The sequence below is a fragment of the Pezoporus wallicus genome, unplaced genomic scaffold (assembly GCF_028554395.1).
Source record: "Pezoporus wallicus isolate ANWC-B61680 ecotype Strahan unplaced genomic scaffold, APGP_CSIRO_Pwel_v1 contig_5418, whole genome shotgun sequence".
Taxonomy (NCBI): domain Eukaryota; kingdom Metazoa; phylum Chordata; class Aves; order Psittaciformes; family Psittacidae; genus Pezoporus; species Pezoporus wallicus.
The window spans coordinates 3,431,966-3,450,996 of NW_026640709.1; the positions used below are offsets into that span (position 1 = coordinate 3,431,966).

Sequence of the window (19,031 nt, forward strand, 5' to 3'; positions counted from 1 at the left end):
CTAAGTTGTAATTTTATTTTTAAAGTAAATTTAATACTGGCAGCCTTGAGGTTGCTGGCTTGCAGTAATAACTGGTATTTATATCTGGTTCATTAGCATGGCAGTGAAAAATTTCATGTGACAAAAATCCATTTGGTTAATGAACCACCTTTTAATTAGACCTTGAATTTTCAAAAGAATACAGCTTATTTTTTTCCTTAGTAATGTAATATAACTGCATGGAACAGTTGCAAAAATGAACTGAATGACAGAAATATTTTTAAATGAATTAAGCAGGCTACTTGTTAGGTGCTTAGACATCTAAGGATTTTTTCTGCCAGACCTGACTGAGGCAAATAAAAAGGGCAATGTTCCATATGAAGAGTGTTTTCTTCTGTTTCATAATAGAACTCTTTGGGTGCGGAAAGCCTTGATAAAGCAAAGATACTTGTGGCTTCTTCTGGTGGTTTATACAGTTATTTTGATGTACAGGTGTTACTGAACGTGCATGTAGTATCTTGTAGATGTTATACAATCACTCAGCCATACACCAACCCTGGGAAGAAGTCTTTCCAAAAAAGCACTTTAAATAAAATTAATAAGCTGTCCTCAAACTTGACTGGTTTTAACATGTAGCTGTGTGTAGATGAGACTGTGAAATGTTTCTTGTCACAGCAGCAGATACTTGTTAAAATATGACTAAATACAGACTGTATTAAAAAGAATTTTAGGCGGTAGCTGTTAATGTAAAGTTCTAGCTCTTTTTTTGCGTCATTACTGGTCAGTAGTTTTAAGATTGCTATAATTAGCCAGTCCTTTGTTGACTCTTACTGTAATACAAAGGAAATGAGTGGTGTTGAGAGGTAAATATTCTAGAGTAGCATATTCCCTCATAACTTCTGAAACCTCCTCCATTGCACCATTATCTTTCCATTCCCCTATTTTCTACTATCCTAGCAGTTCCACCAGTCCTAGTCAATTTTTACTACTAAATATAAAATACAATGTTGATGTAAATCGTGATACCCAAACTGACCTCTCTGAGGAGCAGGAATACTGCTCTAGCCAATGTGTATCGTATCATGCTATTTGGGGAGAAGTGCTGTGAAGAACTAGAGAAAGCAGTAAAAAGGCAGGTAAAATTCAAGGAAGTAAATATGAAGTTATGCACACACACAAAAAATACAATTTCATACATAAAATGAATCTGACCATCAGGAATGTGATTTTTGAGTCATGACAGATAGTTCCATGTAAATATTTCTTGAAAAATCAGTAACTTTCAAAAAGCAAATTGAATGCTAGGGACTTTTAGAAAAGAAAAATGCCTCCAAAACATTATGCCACTTTACAAGATCTCGTGCTCTCAAGGTTCAAATATCTTGCATTTCTCACTTCTTCATGTCAAAAAGTATATGGTAAAACCGGGTCATGTTCAGGGAAGGACAACAGGATGTTTTAAAGCACAAAAAAAAAAATCGTGAGGAATGAGGAGGAAGTATCGTAAGTGCTTGCATATTCTTACACACTTCCTTAGGCATAGGGCTCTGTTAGATGTAGGATACTCAGCTAGTAGACATTTGAGTCTTGTGTTCTTTTTAATTTTTTTTCTCTGATATTGTAAAAAACTAATGTATTCCCAGCTAAAAACATTGTTTACGCTGATGTTGCCCACTGGCTTGTTGCAGTGATGTAGTACCGTTTAGGAATGCATTCTGTCCTTGGAAGAAAGAAAAACGAAAAGCTGAGGTGAGGCAGTGTAACTTACCCTCCTGAACATTTTACTCACTTTGTATTGGAGTAAATACAATGTCAGTCAATATATAGAATTGAACACTTTCCCTTGCTGAGAAGCAACCCTTTTTTTTTCCTCAGGAGCTATGTTTATGCTTCTTGGCATATAGATCAGAAGTAGTTTAGAACTATTTTCTAAAGTTTGGGGATTTTTTCATAGTAACGAGCGTATGATCTCTCTTTTTAATGCCTGGCTAACTGATCATGTTTCAGCTACAATGTACTCGAGGCTTCAGTCTAGAAAAGGTCAATAGTGCAATACAAACGTGTAAGAATTTTAGTCCTCTTGCAGCTCCTACTTCAGGTAGATATAAAGGGAGGAACCAAACACATTCCTACATTGTGCTTTAGTCTGGAATGACTTTATTTTACATAAATTTGTTAATTTTTATTTCAATTAATAAGCTATGATACGTGATATCATATTACACCCAGCTACTTCCTGAGTTCTGCACAAATATTACCTAGCTTGCAGGAGGTAAATATGATTAATAGTATTTTCTGAATATTTAATGTAGAACTTCTCCACTGCTCCAGTGTAAGAGGAAATTGTGAAGAATGGGGCTACCAAATCATATGTTGAGACAGGATTTGAGCTCTTGAGAGGTTGTCATAAAACATATTTAGTTTGGGTGAATATATGTGATTGCTGTATCTGGACACTCAATATTAACCTGATAGGTCACTCATATTCATCTAAATGTTGATGGTAGAATGAATATGTTAACTGTACAGCAGCTTGTCTGAATGCAGAATTTTCAGTTTGCAACCATTTTTAACATTTTAAGAGAAGCCACTCACGGATGTCCCTGTAAATTAATCTTGAGCTCACAGCTGTTACTCATGTAGAGTATATCTCATTACATGTTTACAAAAAACTCCAAGATGACAGGAAAAGGTTAATTGTAAAGGAAATACTTTGAACCTTAAGTTATTCAAGGAAAACTAAAATATTTTAAGCAATCTGTTATCATTTCCACAAGCCCATGTTTTCACAAGGGAAGGTATCTAGGTAAGTGGCATAATTTGTTTTCAGAGGTACTGTTCACCTCTAGCTTCTTGTGAAATCTATGACAGCAGTTAATATTCAGGAGCTGTGAGAATGGAAAAAAGAAATGTCCAGTGGCTGCGTGTAATGATCAAGTCAGAAATGGTACCAAAGAAAAGGAATAAGTAAATGAATGATTTTTATATTTTATTTTTTTAATTAATTGAGAAAGAAGACAGCCTATGGATAGTTTTTTTTGTTTTCATTGTCCTATGTTTAATAGAGCCAGCTAGCTCACGGTCAGCTGAGGCAAGTGGGGCCTTGGAATGCTTTAGATAAAATAAAAGCATGGATAATAATAACAGATAAAATAATGAAAAATAGATCATTCAGTATTACTATTTCAGTTTAGTGGAAAACTAAACTGGGTACCTGGAGAACAACTGATCTTAAAGACTAAAGCAAAAAAGGCATTAAGTAACTCAGCCTTTTCCTCATCCTTTGTCACTATGTGTCCCCTCCACATCCAATAAAGGATGGAGATTCTCCTTAGCTCTCCTTTTGTTACTAATGTATTTATAGAAACATTATTGTCTTTTACAGCAGTAGCCAAATTAAGTTCTAGTCAGGCTTTGGCCTTTCTAATTTCCTCCCTGCATAGCCTCATAACATCCTTTTAGTCACTTTGAATTGCCTCCCCTTCTAAAGGTCATAAACTCTTTTCACAGTATCACAGTATGCTAGAGATTGGAAGGGACCTGAAAAGATCATCTAGTCCAATTCCCCTGCCGGAGCAGGAACACCTAGATAACGTTACACAGGAATGTGTCCAGGTGAGTTTTGAATGTCTCCAGGGAAGGAGACTCCACAACCTCCCTGGGCAGCCTGTTCCAGTGTTCTGTCACCCTCACTGAGAAGAAGTTTCTTCTCAAGTTTAAGTGGAACCTCTTGTGTTAAGATGGCACCAAGGATAAGGTGTTCCATCACTTTCCCAGGGACGGAGGTGAGGCTGACCGGTCTATAGTTACCCGGGTCCTCCTTCTTGCCCTTTTTGAAGACTGGAGTGACATTTGCTCTCCTCCAGTCCTCAGGCACCTCTCCCGTTTCCCAAGACTTGGTAAAGATGATGGAGAGTGGTCTAGCAATAACTTCCGCCAGTTCCCTCAGCACCCGTGGGTGCATCCCATCTGGACCCATGGATTTATGGATGTCCAGATTGCTCAACTGGTCTCTAACCCATTCCTCATCGACTAAAGCAAACTGCTCCGCTGACCTGACTTCGTCTAAGGTCTCAGGGGTACAGGGCTCTTCAGGACTGCCTGCAGCAGAGTAGACAGAGACAAAGAAGGCATTCAGTAACTCTGCCATCTCTGTATCTTCTGTCACCAGGGCACCCATCCCGTTCATCAGTGGGCCTACATTGCCTCTGGTGTTAGTTTTATCTGCCATGTATTTGAAAAAGCTCTTTTTGCTGTCCTTGACCATTCTCGCCAGGTTTAACTTTTTTACCTAAAGGCACAAATTTATCTCAGGTTCATACGCAATTATGTATTAAATAAAAAGTTTCAAAACCAACTGGCTGAGAGTTTGTTTTGGTTGTATCCAAAGCAAAGGGCAATTTGTCAAATCAAGTGAGCTATTCAAAGCCCATTTATTTTGGGAGAAAATAAACACAAACAAACCCACAATATATAAAAGGCTTCTGCATGACAAAACAACTCCATTCAGACTCATAATCCTTGATAATGATCAATACCATCTTTTCAGAGACCTTCAACTTACTATAAATGTTTCTGAGATAACTTAGCAACAATATATACTTCCTCTCTGTTTAAACTCGCTGGACTGGGACTTTAACATTGGTAAAATTCATAACATACTTCTCTCTTAAAATGAAATTTCGTATTTCTCCTCTTATTATACCACCTAGTGGAAGTATTTTACAGAGAGACAATTATCCTAGGTGTTATTTTAAATAAAAAAATCCTCTTACAAATAAAATGTATACTTCCTGCCCAGTATATACTTATATAGCAAATACATTTACCAAGGGTGATCCCACTGTATGACTCTTTGAATAGCTGCCTCCTTTACATCATATGAGCATTATACTATAAGAATTGCATTTTATTTTGATATCTCTGTGGAATTATTTGGAGGACTGAGTCAGAAATAACTAGCTGAGACTAATCCTTCAATTGCTGAAGCACAAGATTTTTATTATTAAAAACTCCAGTTTCAAGACCTCCATATTTACTTTTTATTTTTCAGCAGCACTTTAACTTGGGAGACATTTTAAACACTCATTATCAAAATTTCCATGAGAATATATATAGGGCCTCTGAGCCTTGGACTGGAGGATCACTCCAGCAAACTACTATGCCAGTAGCAAGTATGAATTGGGATATTTTAAGTCTCCATTGCTATACCCAGTATGTCAACAGAAAAGTAATACATAAGATTAAATGCCAAGGGGAGATAAAGACAAGTCCTGCACCCATAGCAGTGGGTCGACTTTATCTTTACAGTTTTACAGATTATAGCAGCTGTCTTCATTTAATCTGCAAAAGCCACAACCTTTATTTGGCTGCAGAGTTGATTCATGAGAATCTGGGTTAAAATTTCTGGCACTTTGAATACTCTATCCTATTTCCCACCAATCTGTCTTATTTCAGCCTGTAGTGCAGACCTTTGAACCTCTCTAAGGAGGGTTCAGAAGGACTCCAGAGCAAATTTGAAAAGAGTGAGGACTTCTGTCCCCTACCGCCTAAATTTGCTCCCTACTTTCCCTTAGACAATTTAATGGGGAAGTACTGAGTCTGCATGGCAAGCTTTTGGTAGCAGGGAACTACAGGAGTAGCTTCTGTGAGAAGCTACTGGAAGCTTCCCCTGCGTCCAACAGAGCCAATGCTGGGCATCTCCAAGGCGCTGCCCACCACTGACCAAGACTGAGCCCATCAGTGATGGTAGCAGCACCCCTGGGATAACATATCTAAGAAGGAGAAAAAAAACAAAACAGTGCAATGGCAAATACAGCCAGAGAGGAGTGAGACTATGTGAGGGAACCAACTCTGCAGACACCATGGTGAGTGCAGAAGGAGAGGAGAAGGTGCTCCAGGTGCCAGAGCAGAGATTCCCTTGCAGCCTGTGGTGCAGACATGGTGAGTCAGGCTGGCCCCGTACAGCCCATGGAGGTCCACGGTGGAGCACATATCTATCTGGAGCCCATGTAGGATCCCACACCAGATCAGAGGGGTGCCCAAAAGAGGCTGAGGCTCTGTGGGAATTCTGTGCTGCAGCAGGGTCCTGACAGGACCTGTAGCCTCACGGGGAGAGGAGCCCATACTGGAGGAGGTTTGCTGCAGGACTTGTGACCCCGTGGGGGACTCATGCTGGAGCAGTCTGTTCCTGAAGGACTGCAACCCTGTGGGAGAGACCCATGCTGGAGCAGTTCATGGAGAACTGTCTCCCATGATGCCCAGCCTTCCTGGTCTCCTTTGTCCTTCAAGACTGCTTCCCAAGGGACTCTGTCAACTAATCTCCTGAACAGGCCAAAGTCTGGCTTCTGGAAATCCAAGGTAGCTATTCTGCTGACCCCCTCCATACTTCTCTGAGAACTGAAAACTCTGTCTTATGATTGCTATGCCCAAGATGGCTTCCAACCATCACATCATCCATGAGTCCTTCCCTGTTCACAAATAATAGGTTCAGCCAGGCGCCTTCCCTATTTGGCTTGCTCGCCAGCTGTATCAGGAAGTTTTCTTTCACACACTCCAGGAACCTCCTAAATTTTCATTTCTGCTGTACTGTATTTCCAGCAGACACCTGGTAAGTTGAAGTCCTCTGTGAGAATTAGGGCTAGTGTTTGTGGGACTTCTCCCACCTACTTATAGAGTATTTCATCTGCCTTTTCACCCGACTTGGGTGGTCTATAACAGATTCCTACCATATCTGCCTGGTTGGCCTTCCCCCTCATTCTTACCCATAAACACCATCAGTTAGCTCTAGACAATCAAAACGCTTCCTAATATACAGGGCTACCTCGCCACATGGCAACTATGTCATACTTTTTCTGCTGTACAATGGCTTCTAGCTCCTACTGTTTATGCCAATGCTGTGTATGCTGGTGTAGCTGCACTTCAGCTGGCCTATTGATCCCACCACCTTTTGAGGGGGAGAAGACCTAATTCCGTGTGTCCACTTCAGTAGTTTCTAACAGGTCAATAAACCTGATGTCTTTGCTGCTGCATGGATCTACATCCCCTGCCTCCACTGAGGATCTTGATAATACACCATCCCTCCAAGATCAGCATCATCAAACCATCCATCAAACAGTATCCCTGGGGGTGTGCTGCCCCTAAGGCTTATCTCTAGTGAGACTTGTTTTATCCCTGTCATGGTTTAAGCCCAGCTGGTAACTCAGAACCACGCAGCTGCTCACTCACTTTTTCCCCTTCTCCCCCCCAGCTGCTGGAGGAATAGGGGCGAGAATCGAAAGAATGTAAATCCCACAGGTTGAGATAAGAACAGTCCAGTAACTAAGGTACAATACAAAGCTACTACTACCACAGATTATAATAATGATAAGGGAAATAACAATGGGTGAGAATATAAAACTAAAGGAGAAAAGGAAAAGAAAATAATAAACACAAGTGATGCTCAATACAATTGCTCACCACCCACTGACCAATACCCAGCCCTACCCAAGCAGCGATACGGGCCTTCTGGGTAACTCCCCCCAGTTTACATGCTGGGCATGATGTGCTGTAGTATGGAATACCCCTTTGGCTGGTTTGGGTCAAGTGTTCTGTCTCTGCTTCCTCCCGGCTTCCCGTGCCCCTCCTAGCTGGCAGAGCATGAGATTGAGAAGTCCTTGATCAGAGTAAACATTAGTTAGCAGTAACTAAAACATCAGTGTGTTATCAGCACTGTTCTCAGACTAAAGTTGGAAACACAGTGCTGCACCAGCTACTAAAAAGGGTAAAAATGACTGCTACAGCTGAACCCAAGACATCCCTTTCCTCCTTCACATCTAGTTTAAAGCTCTTTCAATGAGCCCTTCTAATTCCTGTGCAAAGATCCTTTCTCCCTTTTGAGACAGGTGTACCCCAGCAGGCCTGATGTCATGTAAACCAACCCATGATTACATTTTAACTTATATGGAGTGGTAAGTGACAGGCTTGTTGTCTTTCCACTTGACCATTTTCAGTACTCACATGGTTAAATGTGTTGACAAGCAAATTCTTAATATCAGGATTATTTTCTTACTGCTTATGTCTTAAAGGAACCGGCCCTCCCAGATAAATTCAGCTGCTTAAGCTGCTTGATTGTATACTTTGCCAAGAAAATCTTCCTGAGTACTACTTGTGGTAGTTACAGCGCACTAAATACTTAATTGGAATCCTTTCACAGTCTGTTTCTCCTCCTAAATCTCCATCTGCTTTCTCTCTCACCGTCTTTTGTGTCATAGCTCTCCCTCTCCATCTTCCTCTCATCTTAATCCTTGACCCTGGACAATTTACATCCAGCTCCTCCATTTATTACTTCCTCTGCTTTGTCTCTCTTTTGGCATCTTGACTGGCACAAGCACTGTCATTGCCCCATTTCTTTCTGCCTTCAGTTCACTCACATCTCTCACTCATTATACCCTCAGATATTCTGAGAAGTTTCGGTGTTTCTTTGGAGACAAATAATGTAAATCCTTCACCATTAAAAACAGATTGTTATTCTCTGTCTCTACTGGTCACTAGCTGAGCCTGACCTGCTTTATGTTGTTTGAAGCATGTTTCCTCTTTCTCATTTAGAACTGTTAATTCTTGTGTACTGTGTTATTTTGTTTGTTTAGCATTAAATTCACTGCTAATCACAAAATTTTACTTGATTGTATAGATTAAATCCTTCCACTCATAAGAGCCTGGCATAGCTCTACGTGTTAATTTACAGGATTAGAACATTTAAAGATAGATCTTAAAAAAAGCCCCACAAAACAACAACAACAAAAACAGCAAAAACCCCACTAATGTTTAAATCCTGAAAAAGAAAAAAAAAAAAGTAACCAACCTTTCTCTTGGATATGTCATTTCCTGTGTTAACATTTATTTTATTTTTAAAAATTTAATACTGAAAATGAGCATTTCATCATTAATATTAGTTCTACATCTTTCTTCATTGGACTTATCTGTCATCACTATTTAGTAAAACATCAAGCTAAAATGCACTACATTTAGTACCTTTTAATTTCTTCTAGATGATTGTGTATTAATCATTGCTTATGGGAGTATATATTGAGGATTGTATCTTTAACTTAATAGATAGCATTCCTGCACATATGAATTTGGCACTGTCTGTAGTAGGGATAGGACAGGTTACACACTGAGATGAAGGTATGTAAGGTGATATTTTGTTAATTAGTAAGTATTAAGTATTGCTATAGGCTACAGTTGGAGCTGTTACTGATGCCCGTCACTGATTCTTTCAGTTCATACAAATTCATCAACCTTTAATAATTTTTGATAATTTTATACAACTTGTGTTCTTATCTTAAATTGAAGGTTTTGAAATGTCCACTGAAATTGTTTACCTACTTGTGAGAAACAGCCTGGAGAAAAAATGTTGGTTTACAAGAAAAAAAAAAAAGTTATATTAAAAATATTTGAAGGAAGCTATTGATTTTTTCTGGAAGATAATTTTTGGTAAGAATATATTTTTAACTTTCCATCAAATGTGTCTAAGTAACAGGCATTCAAAAATTAAAATCAGTTGCACATTTCATTGAGTCTTACTGTTGGTATTTCTTGTAAAATACTGGATCTGTAGAGGCCATCCGTCATCCAACCTGCGCTGTTTCTTACCACCACCACAGCCCCAGGCGGTGAACAAGAAGTTGTGACCTCTCTTTAAATGGAAGACAGGTGCTGGAATAAAAGTAAGGAAAGGAGCCAGTGTTCAACTCATTCTTGAATTAAGAGCTTGGTGATTAATTCCCAGGGGATAGATTTACACTGTGTAACAGTGTAGAAATATCCAACTGGTGTGGAGTTCAGCTGGTGCACCTGCATGACGTAGTGCAGAATCAGGAAGAGATATTAGTTTGTGTCTGAAACCAGTACAGCTATATACTACAGCTATATACTATAGTGCAGCTATGGAGGGCTTGTTTAAACAGTAGTACTATTTATTAGTATAATTAGCTATTAGATTAGTAGTTGTGATGCCACTAACTCTGACATCCTTCCAGCTGGATGTAGGAAATTAATGTAACAACAATTTTTGTGAGACATTACAGAAGAAAATAGTCTCTAAAATCTCTATGGAAATGGATTCTCTTAGTTGATTCTGCCACTCCCAGCATGTTATCACTCTCATTGAAGGTAATGTGCATGGCCAGCATTGCTAATGAGGTTATAGAGAACAAGAGACACCAGCTGTCAAGTCCTCACTACGTCACTGGAGTAATTCTAGACTCAAATGGTTTGTCCCCTAAGGATAAAAAAGATTTTTTTACCCGTAGACTCAGCAGTTAGTATGATCTTTTTGCCACAAAAGCTTGGGTATTTTGCCTGTCATGGATGTTAAGCAAGGTTGCTGCCCATTGTCTTTGTTTCACGTTTTTCAGTAACTGTGGCTATTGGCCTGTTGGATAACAGGCAAAAGAATGTAGTGTTTTTCCATGAGGAGGAAGAAGAACAGAACAGGACATGTGGTGTATAACTCTCTTGTCATCCTCCTCCTGTTATTAGAGTGCAGTTTTCCACTGATGAATCATATGCACCATGGTCTACATATAAATAACACAGTGTTAATTAGTTTTGCTGATGTCAGTAGTGTCCCTAGGTATCTGTACAGGCTATTATTTTAATTGTTGCTGCTGGTGCTTTTGCACATTTCTATCCATATTTCATTAATTCAGATCTTAATACTTGTACTGAAAATCTGTATATAAGAACATTTGTGCAATGTAGAAGTGACCTCTGCAAATAGATTCCTCAGTTTTAGAGTTTAGCAGTTTTCAACATTTTTAAGTGTATTGTAAAAGATGTAGATTATTTATAATCAATCTTGTTACACATGTCATGCTTTTTCACTTATCTAATGCCCAAACCAAATCTTACTGGTGCGACTGTCTTTCCAATAGTAAACAGAAGAGTGAGAGCCACTGAGTAAGGGAAAATATTCTATAAAGCACATGAGAAAAGTAATGTAAACACTTTAAGTCATTAAGTAGATTATTAAATTTACTTAACCTACTGACATTGTGGTCAAGGACTCTTGTAGACTCTATTCCTAGCTTGCTGCCTGAAAGATGTTATCTTTCAACTGTGTAGGTTTTTGTCTGGATTTTCTTTGTACTTCTTTATTCTCCTATTGCACGAGCCACAGTTTTCTAAGACTATTGCTTGCATGGTTAAATCTTGCTAAACAAAATGGGGAATAAAGAATTTAAACATCAGTTTCCTCCTCCACATTCTTTCAGCTCACTGGCTAAGGTCACAGATAAGAAAACCACTTATAAGAAGAGACAGTAAAACACTTCCCTCGCGCTAGACAGCAATTGTGGTATTAAGTAAGCTTCAGCTTTGAGTGTAATCCATAAAAAGTATAGTATGTACTGTGATTATACAGAAATATCTTCAGGTAATGAAAGAAACAGTTGTAAACTGGTTTTGGAAAATTACCATTTAGTACATGCTTAATACTAAAAGCATATGTGAATTGTTACATATTTCAAAGCCCTGTGTAATATATAATTTTTATATGCCCACTAATTGCTAATTTGGGAAATGTTGTAAAATTAATATATGCTGGTTGGATTTTTAACTAGATTACTTTGGGTATTATCCCAATCTGGAAGTTACTGTGAGAACTAAAATTCTTTGACATTAAAAATGAGCCATTTGCTAAAAGTTCCTTGCATTGCAGCTCAGAACCTTGGTCTCTACATTGACTGTGGGGTTTGGCTGTTGGCATATACAATTCCTGTGAGAACAGTAAGAGATTAAGAATTTGCACTGAAGTGCCAACTGCTTCCCATGTATGTCCTCTTGGTTTTTTTTTTTTCTTTGTTTCTTTGCTTATAATGAAAATTGTGAACACTTGGAGAGCATCCCACTTACATCTGAAAACAAGGTATGTCTGGAAAGTGACAAGTCAGGTCCTGCTTGTGATTTGCTCAGTGCAACTAAACTTGTTAAATTTGAGTATGTGCTAAAACAGTATGCTGAATAGGGTCAAACTACACAGTAGCTTGAGGACTGTTATCTTAATTCAGCAAATACATTCTGTACTTGTCAGAGTTCTTGTTCCTCAGGTTTCTTGGGCCCTTGTTGGGTGGTTGCACAGCATTGAAACTTGAATAGGGTTCTCTCATTTTTCTGCTCGTGATTGCACAGCATTGAAACTTGAATAGGGTTCTCTCATTTTTCTGCTCGTGATCTTGCTCTTATTTTTCTTTCCTAATCCAAATTTACTAGTTTTTCTACACCAAGTTAGTTGTAAGTATTCTCATTTATGCAATTAGAGTTTGATCAATTAGGGATTAGGATTTTTTTTGTCTAGAGTAAGTAGATGGCGTTGGAGGAAAAAAGCATTATAACGTATATAAATTACTGTAAATGTAAATCTGTAATTAAAAATACCCCACAATGTCAATAGCCTAATTAGAAAGTTATTTTAATACAAAACCATGAAATTTATGCAAGTAATTTATAGGGTTTGATACATGTTGCTAATCTTTCTCAGGTCTGTGACCAATCTGAAGCATTTTTTAAACATCTTTGAGTTGTATCACATACTTTTAGAGTTGATGCACTCTACACTGAGAAATTGCACATATGTTTTCTGAAAGAAAATAAATATTTTGGATTTCCTTCACATTCCTGTGTTTAGTAGTTGTACACTCAAATCTTCTAGGCCAGAGAATGTTATCTTCACTGTTTTATGTTAGAAGTTCACATGTCAAGGCTGTGTACAATTTATCTCCTCCTGTGGGAAGATACCCTACTTTGAGTTCACACTTCAGAGTAACACACTAACCTTTACTTGCTAGCTTGAGACAGAGGTCTTAATTTTAGTTGATAATAGATTTCTCAACATTTTTGTTCATTATTAGCAGTAACTAAACTGTATTTATTCTTTGCTGGGAGAAACAGGACACAACCAAAAGACAATGTATTTTTCATTTAGATATTGATACTCCAGGAGCTTCTAGTTCTCTGAGCATTACAAGGACCCCTTCTGTTCAACACTTTCAGGGATTTGATTTAAAAAAAATGTACTCAGTACTGTGCTATTCAGGCTTCTTTGTTAAAGCAGTCTAGCAAATAGCAGGCCCAGCTTTTTTAAAATCATGATTTGTCATCATGCAAAATGTACTGTAGAAACACAGGCAATCTTCAGCAGGATTTTGCTAAACTGCTTACAGTGTGAATCGCCACATGCTCCAATACAGATCAAACAGAATATAGGAAATAGGAGGAAAGATGACAGAAGTCACATATATCTTCATTCCCAAAGGCAGTATTTAGCATCTTCTTCTAGTTTCTCTAGTCTTGCACTTATCTAGAGATTTTCTTAATGTTAAGAGCATTTATTAGTCTTTGTGCACTTTTCTGTGCAGAAAGCTATGTACTGCTTTACATGCTATTCAATACAATAGAAAAGACTGTACTGATACTAAGATTTTTCTTCAGTCTTCTCGAGTCTCTAGTGAAGCAAACAGGCTTCTTCTATTTGCTTCCTTCCCGTGAAGGAAATCTGGAAAATTAAAAGGGAAGGAGAAGGTCGCCATCTAGACTTTTTAATTCCCTTTCAGCTTTTCATATTTTTCTCCCAAGTTATTCCTATTTCTTCAACTTCAAAAGAGAGTTTAACTCCCCCCAAAAAAATATCTTACTGTCCTCTGCATCAGCTACATACATGGGAATATTGGGTGCAGAATTTATATGTTTAGACAGAACGAATCTCTTTACGTGCTAAAAGATCTGAGATACCACATATGGCATGTGCATGGAGATACGCATAATCTGAAACTGCTGAGACTACTTCCAATGCTATTTTTAAATTGAGATTTATTAAACTGGTGTCTGTAGCAACAAAAAGAAAAGAGAAATTTTAAACCTGAAAAGTCAGGATGCATTTACTACTTGGTTCCTGATTTAGAAAGAAAAAGGCAAGAAGGCTGGATCATAACATTTGAGGCGCACACTGCAAAAAATTAGTTTTGGTGGGATCTGCATATTTTGGATTTCCATATTTTTTAAAAAATGCATTGACTTTTCAGCTGAGGTTACCATCACATTCCACCAATGCTTTCAGTAACATTACTCACGCTTAATGTATTTGGGCAAGGAATTATACCAAAGATTGTTTAACATGCTGGGACTTGCTGATGTAAGATCTTGGAACAGCTAAATCCCTATGGTAATATCACTGTCTTCCAGTAAGTAATATTTTAAGTGCTCTAAATGTAGTTCTGATGTTCAGATCTGCTGTCAAAACAGTGCCTTTAAATAAGTGATTTTGCCACTTAGACTGTTGTACTTTTGTGGTCCATTTACTGTATAAATCTACTTGGTTATTTTGTTTTGTTTGTTTTTCTCTCTAAAATTGAAGACCCCCAAAATCTTAAACGTCCACAAAACTTGGCATTCTGAAACTTGTTCTCAAGAGGTATACAAAAACTTAAATTTTGTTTTATTTACCTTCTTTTCACTCCTTCCAAGAAGCAGTGAACGCAAGTGTCTGAAGCTTTCTTTATTCATGCTTCACATATAAGTGCTTATAGTATTTAACCAAATAGGCAGTAGAATTGTACATGACATATAAATCACAGTACAAAAAGAATAACCATTATATTTTTATCCTGTGTGATACAACAACGCAATCTAGAAATGATGGAGTGCAATTAAAAGATTAATATAATATAGAATGACTAGTGATTGGGAAACAAAAGCTAGAAAAACACAGTGTAAACTTTGGTCTCAGACTTAAGTGTGTTGTGGTTAAGCAAACAATGTTCCCACAGGTTATGCATATTATGACTCATCCTAATTGACTGGACAAACAAAAAAAAATTAATTTGAGAAGCTGATTCTTTTTCCCCAAGTACCTTTCCCAAGACAGCTCGGAAAGTACCAAGAAGCATTCTAGAGACAGACACTACCCAGCGAAAACATACCGTGTCCCATAGCAACCGTAGAACTGTGGATTCCGCAACGGTGACGTAATAAATATATTACATGTTATCTAATATGCCTGTTTGCTAATTTAAGAAATCATGTTTAAAAGACTTTCTATGACAAGAATGTGTCATTTGTACAAAAAAACAGACAGGTGTAATGACCTTCTAATTATGTAGGTTCAGCACAGGACTGGAGGGTTTAGGAGATCCTGGATATACTATTTATTATCACAGTCTGATGATATGACCGTGCCTGTATCCCTGAGGTTTCAGTACCTCATTTGTCTTATCTGTACATTGGACAAGATAAGTTCTTTACTTACACTCACGAAGTCTGTGTGGTAAAAATTGCCATAGAAGCATGCAGTACTCAGTCTTCCTGCGTTTACTTTGCTCTGACTTCCATTCCCTTGGGACAACAGGTGGCAGCAAATCTGTATTTAGGCAGTCTTCTTTCTACATTCAGTGTACATAGGAGGCACTACCTAATTGGTGTAAATTGCAAAACGTGGAAGACACTTGGACTCTCTTGGAAGCCCTTTTTTTCCAGAGGAAAACAAACAAATAAAGAAAAAAAAATTCTCAAATCTGTTAAGTTGGCTAAAGGATAAGCATATGCATTTTAAAACTTCCTAAATTTAGCCTATCAATGAATGGATATAAACATGTTTGTATATACATGCATTAAATATGTGATCTTTGTTTTAAGCAAACACTCTTGTATTTAAAACATTAAATAATGTAAATTTATATAGAAAATAAACCTAATTCAACAGGAGTCTCTGAAATTATAGAAACAATCTAAATTTCCTTGCAGTGTGTTGCCAATTAAAAAAAAAAAAGTTTCCTGGATAAGTGTAAGTAGCAGTAAAATCCATCTGTTGGAGCTGACAGACTGGTGAACTTAAGGGAAAAATAGGGCTAAGTATATAAAAACTTGCTTAAAATAAAATAGATGATTAAAGTTCCCCTTTCCTATTCCATTGTCTGCTGAAGTGGATAGGTCCTTTAGCAAAGAAGTGGTTGTATGATAATGGTGCATACAGGTGGGAAATGGTTCAGGGAAGAATTTGGTCATCTTGCAGGGTAAACACAGGAAACAGAACATTAAGTAACAACTGGAATAGAAGGTGAATAGAGGTTTGGTAACAGACATAGGAGCAAATTGCTGTCAACAGCAAAAATGCCATAAATTAATATGGTCGTGAGAAAAATTAAATTTGGACAAAACCTGAATCTCTGCAGCTGAGGGAGGTACTAATTTTTTTTTAGTAGCCCAGAAAGCATTTGGCAGGCTGACTGTTCTTAGCTATGTCATGGTTAATTTTGGGAAATAACAGCTGCTGCAAGAAAGAGTTCTGAATGTGGCCCCTCCCCTTGCGACAGCTCTGTATCATCGCTTATGAATCAATGAAAATTATTAGAGTAACCACTTTATGGGTAAAATTCACTGCTACATAGGAGTTTAGCACTTTAGCAGTAGCTGACCTAGAACAGGCATCTTGAAATGGAGGAGATTGAAACTGATTTAAATTGATTGAAATTGATTGCAGAATGCAACTGTAGTCAAGCTTTGAAGTACTAGAGGTAACGCTGTGTGGGGTGGGCAACCAGTGAATAGATAATTACAAAATCAAAACAAATTTGTATTTCTGAACCTAAGTTTTCTAAATATCATAATGACTTTCATAATTAAATAAGGGCCAACAAGAAAAAAAAGTTTGTTAAATGTGTAAAAGTATACAGAAAAGCAATGATTCAGACAGTCAGCAAAGTTCTCTGTACATATGTGATCTTACTAAAGATGGCACATCTGCAGTTGAACACATCCTAAATTATACTGTTTTGTGTTTTAGTATGTTGATACAGTTTCATATTTTATGGACAGCACACTTTCCAAAAGTATAAAGTATGTACAATACACTTTTTGCAAAAATGCTGTCTTTTGATAGGATCTTATGCTGAGATTTTGTGTGAATAGATGATTTTATTCACACAGTAATACCTGATCTTACTTTGGATTGCTGGCCATTTTGCCAAATGTTTTATTTTACTCTGCTTACTGATACAGCGTGGCACCTAAATTATTTGGAGCTGTAAGCTTTCAAAAAGTTTGAAAATCAGCCTATATTTAAGCAAACAGTCCTACAGATTCGATCCTAGTGCCTCTTTTTTTACCATGGTCTTTTAAATTTAGGGAAGATGCAAAAAATTAAAAATAAGTTACAAAACTGTAAGTTCAAGTGCTTGTATAATGCTAAGCCACCATATATAGCAGCGAGGAATTGTGATAGCATCTGAATTTTCCATGAAAATGTTCCAAGATTGATGAGTCTGTGTATATGAAAGAGTGTATATAAATATATACATATTTACAGAATATAAAAAGAGGTGTATATGCCCTATAGCATGTCAGACATATCACATCAGAGAACACACTGACTTAGTGGCATTCACTGGTTTTCTCATTGTTAACATAGAAACTGTGGTGGAGAAAAAGACTTACTACTCCTTTGGGGGACCAGTAATCCAGCAATTCTGTGAATGGGAGAGTGCTGGGTGGTTGCAGTGCATGAGGTAGGGGTGTGTATTGTTGACTATCAGGTTTTGCTCTTATCTCTTGTACTAAATTCACACCTGGTTGTTTGTAGCTAAACTACCCCCCAGCTAGGTTGATGTTATGTTTAAGGCTACTGGATCAAGTGTTAACATACCACTTTTGATTGAAAGACTGCTTTTTATGCATTTGGTGTAATGGACTAATGTGGATTGGCGCAGTCCCCGCTAAGACTGTTTTTAGCTAGCGTTACAAAGTTTGTCTAAACAGTTTGTTGAGCTTCCTTAGCTTAGTTTTATACTTGACAACCACCTCTGAAATATAAATGTGTAACAGGCACATTCAGGAGGACAAGCAAGAGTGCCTTGGCAGGGGAGATGAAATCTCAAGCACCTTACACACAACGTGTATCTGTGTATGAGGGAAAGACAAGCAGCCCACTTTTTTTGCTAGATCTGTCCCACAAATATTAAGTACAAACCCATTTTTTTTCTCAGTGAAAATATGTACCCCATTTATGCCATTATATTTTGTTGTAAATAAGCAGGACTTTAAGTGCGTATGTTGATTGTGTGTACCAGAATTTCAAAAAGATACAGAAGTTTCTATATGCAGGTATTATCTGCAGATGCATACAATTATTTTATTTTTATTATTATTTTATTTCATTTTATTTCATTTCATCTCACATTGCATTCATTCCAGCAGATTCAGCTTTAAAGGATCACCTCACTGAACGGCTGACTAATTTGGATGTGGCAAACAGAGATGAAGATACCTGGGGTTTGGATTGCACAGTGGGGCTTTCAAACCCATTTGCTCATTTCAGTGAGAAAGAGAAGATCAATAGAAATATGCTGCATTTGAGCCTGGAACTGAATGTGAGTAGGTTACTATTCATGCTATATGGGATTTCAACAAGCATTTATTATATACAATTACATTTCTGGCATGCATTTTTTTCATAGTGTGTCTAAAACCATGTTCCAAAATATCTGACAAACTCCAAAGTTTTGGATAAAATACAGTTTTCCAGATGGTCTGTGCATCCATATGCCTATGTGCTGCTAAGCCTGAGAGCAATACATACAGAATTTTTTTTAAAATTATACAAATAGATTGATATATGATGTTTTTAAAATCGTGACGGGTGTTTATTTTAAATTAGTTGTTTTCTTGGAAATGGATTGAAGATGCTAGCAACTAAAAGATGACAAGGATAAGAACAGATACCAGGAAGATTAAAATCGGCAAGCAATGTGTGTGAGTACATGTACCATGCGCACGTGCTTGTGTGTGTGCAGAGCCCAGGACTGCTGGGAGCCATGCTATTGCTTCTCAGAGTTTTGGAGCAGTTGAATTAGAACTTAAGTCAGACTGGCCAGGAATTTGATAGGAAAAGTTTCTAAACTTCCTGGGTTATAAGACAATTGATGGCAACCCGAGTCAATCACAATGCAAGATATTTACTCAACATGACCTGGCCTAATCTAGCTGGAGATATGCGTATGCTCCAGGAATGAGCAGTAACTAGC

The 19,031-nt window shown here is 37.6% G+C and overlaps 1 protein-coding gene across 4 annotated transcripts in view; it reads left to right on the top strand.

Moving 5' to 3' along the window:
• The window catches only part of FMN1 (formin 1), a 187,904-nt gene that overhangs the window by 30,451 nt on the left and 138,422 nt on the right, over positions 1-19,031 (top strand). For 3 of the 4 annotated variants that reach the window (XM_057420082.1, XM_057420085.1, XM_057420083.1), the window contains exon 3: positions 18,202-18,377. In XM_057420082.1, the coding sequence (XP_057276065.1) occupies positions 18,202-18,377 (176 nt within the window). The remainder of the gene's footprint in view (positions 1-18,201; positions 18,378-19,031) is intronic. The other variant, XM_057420084.1, reaches the window with a different exon arrangement.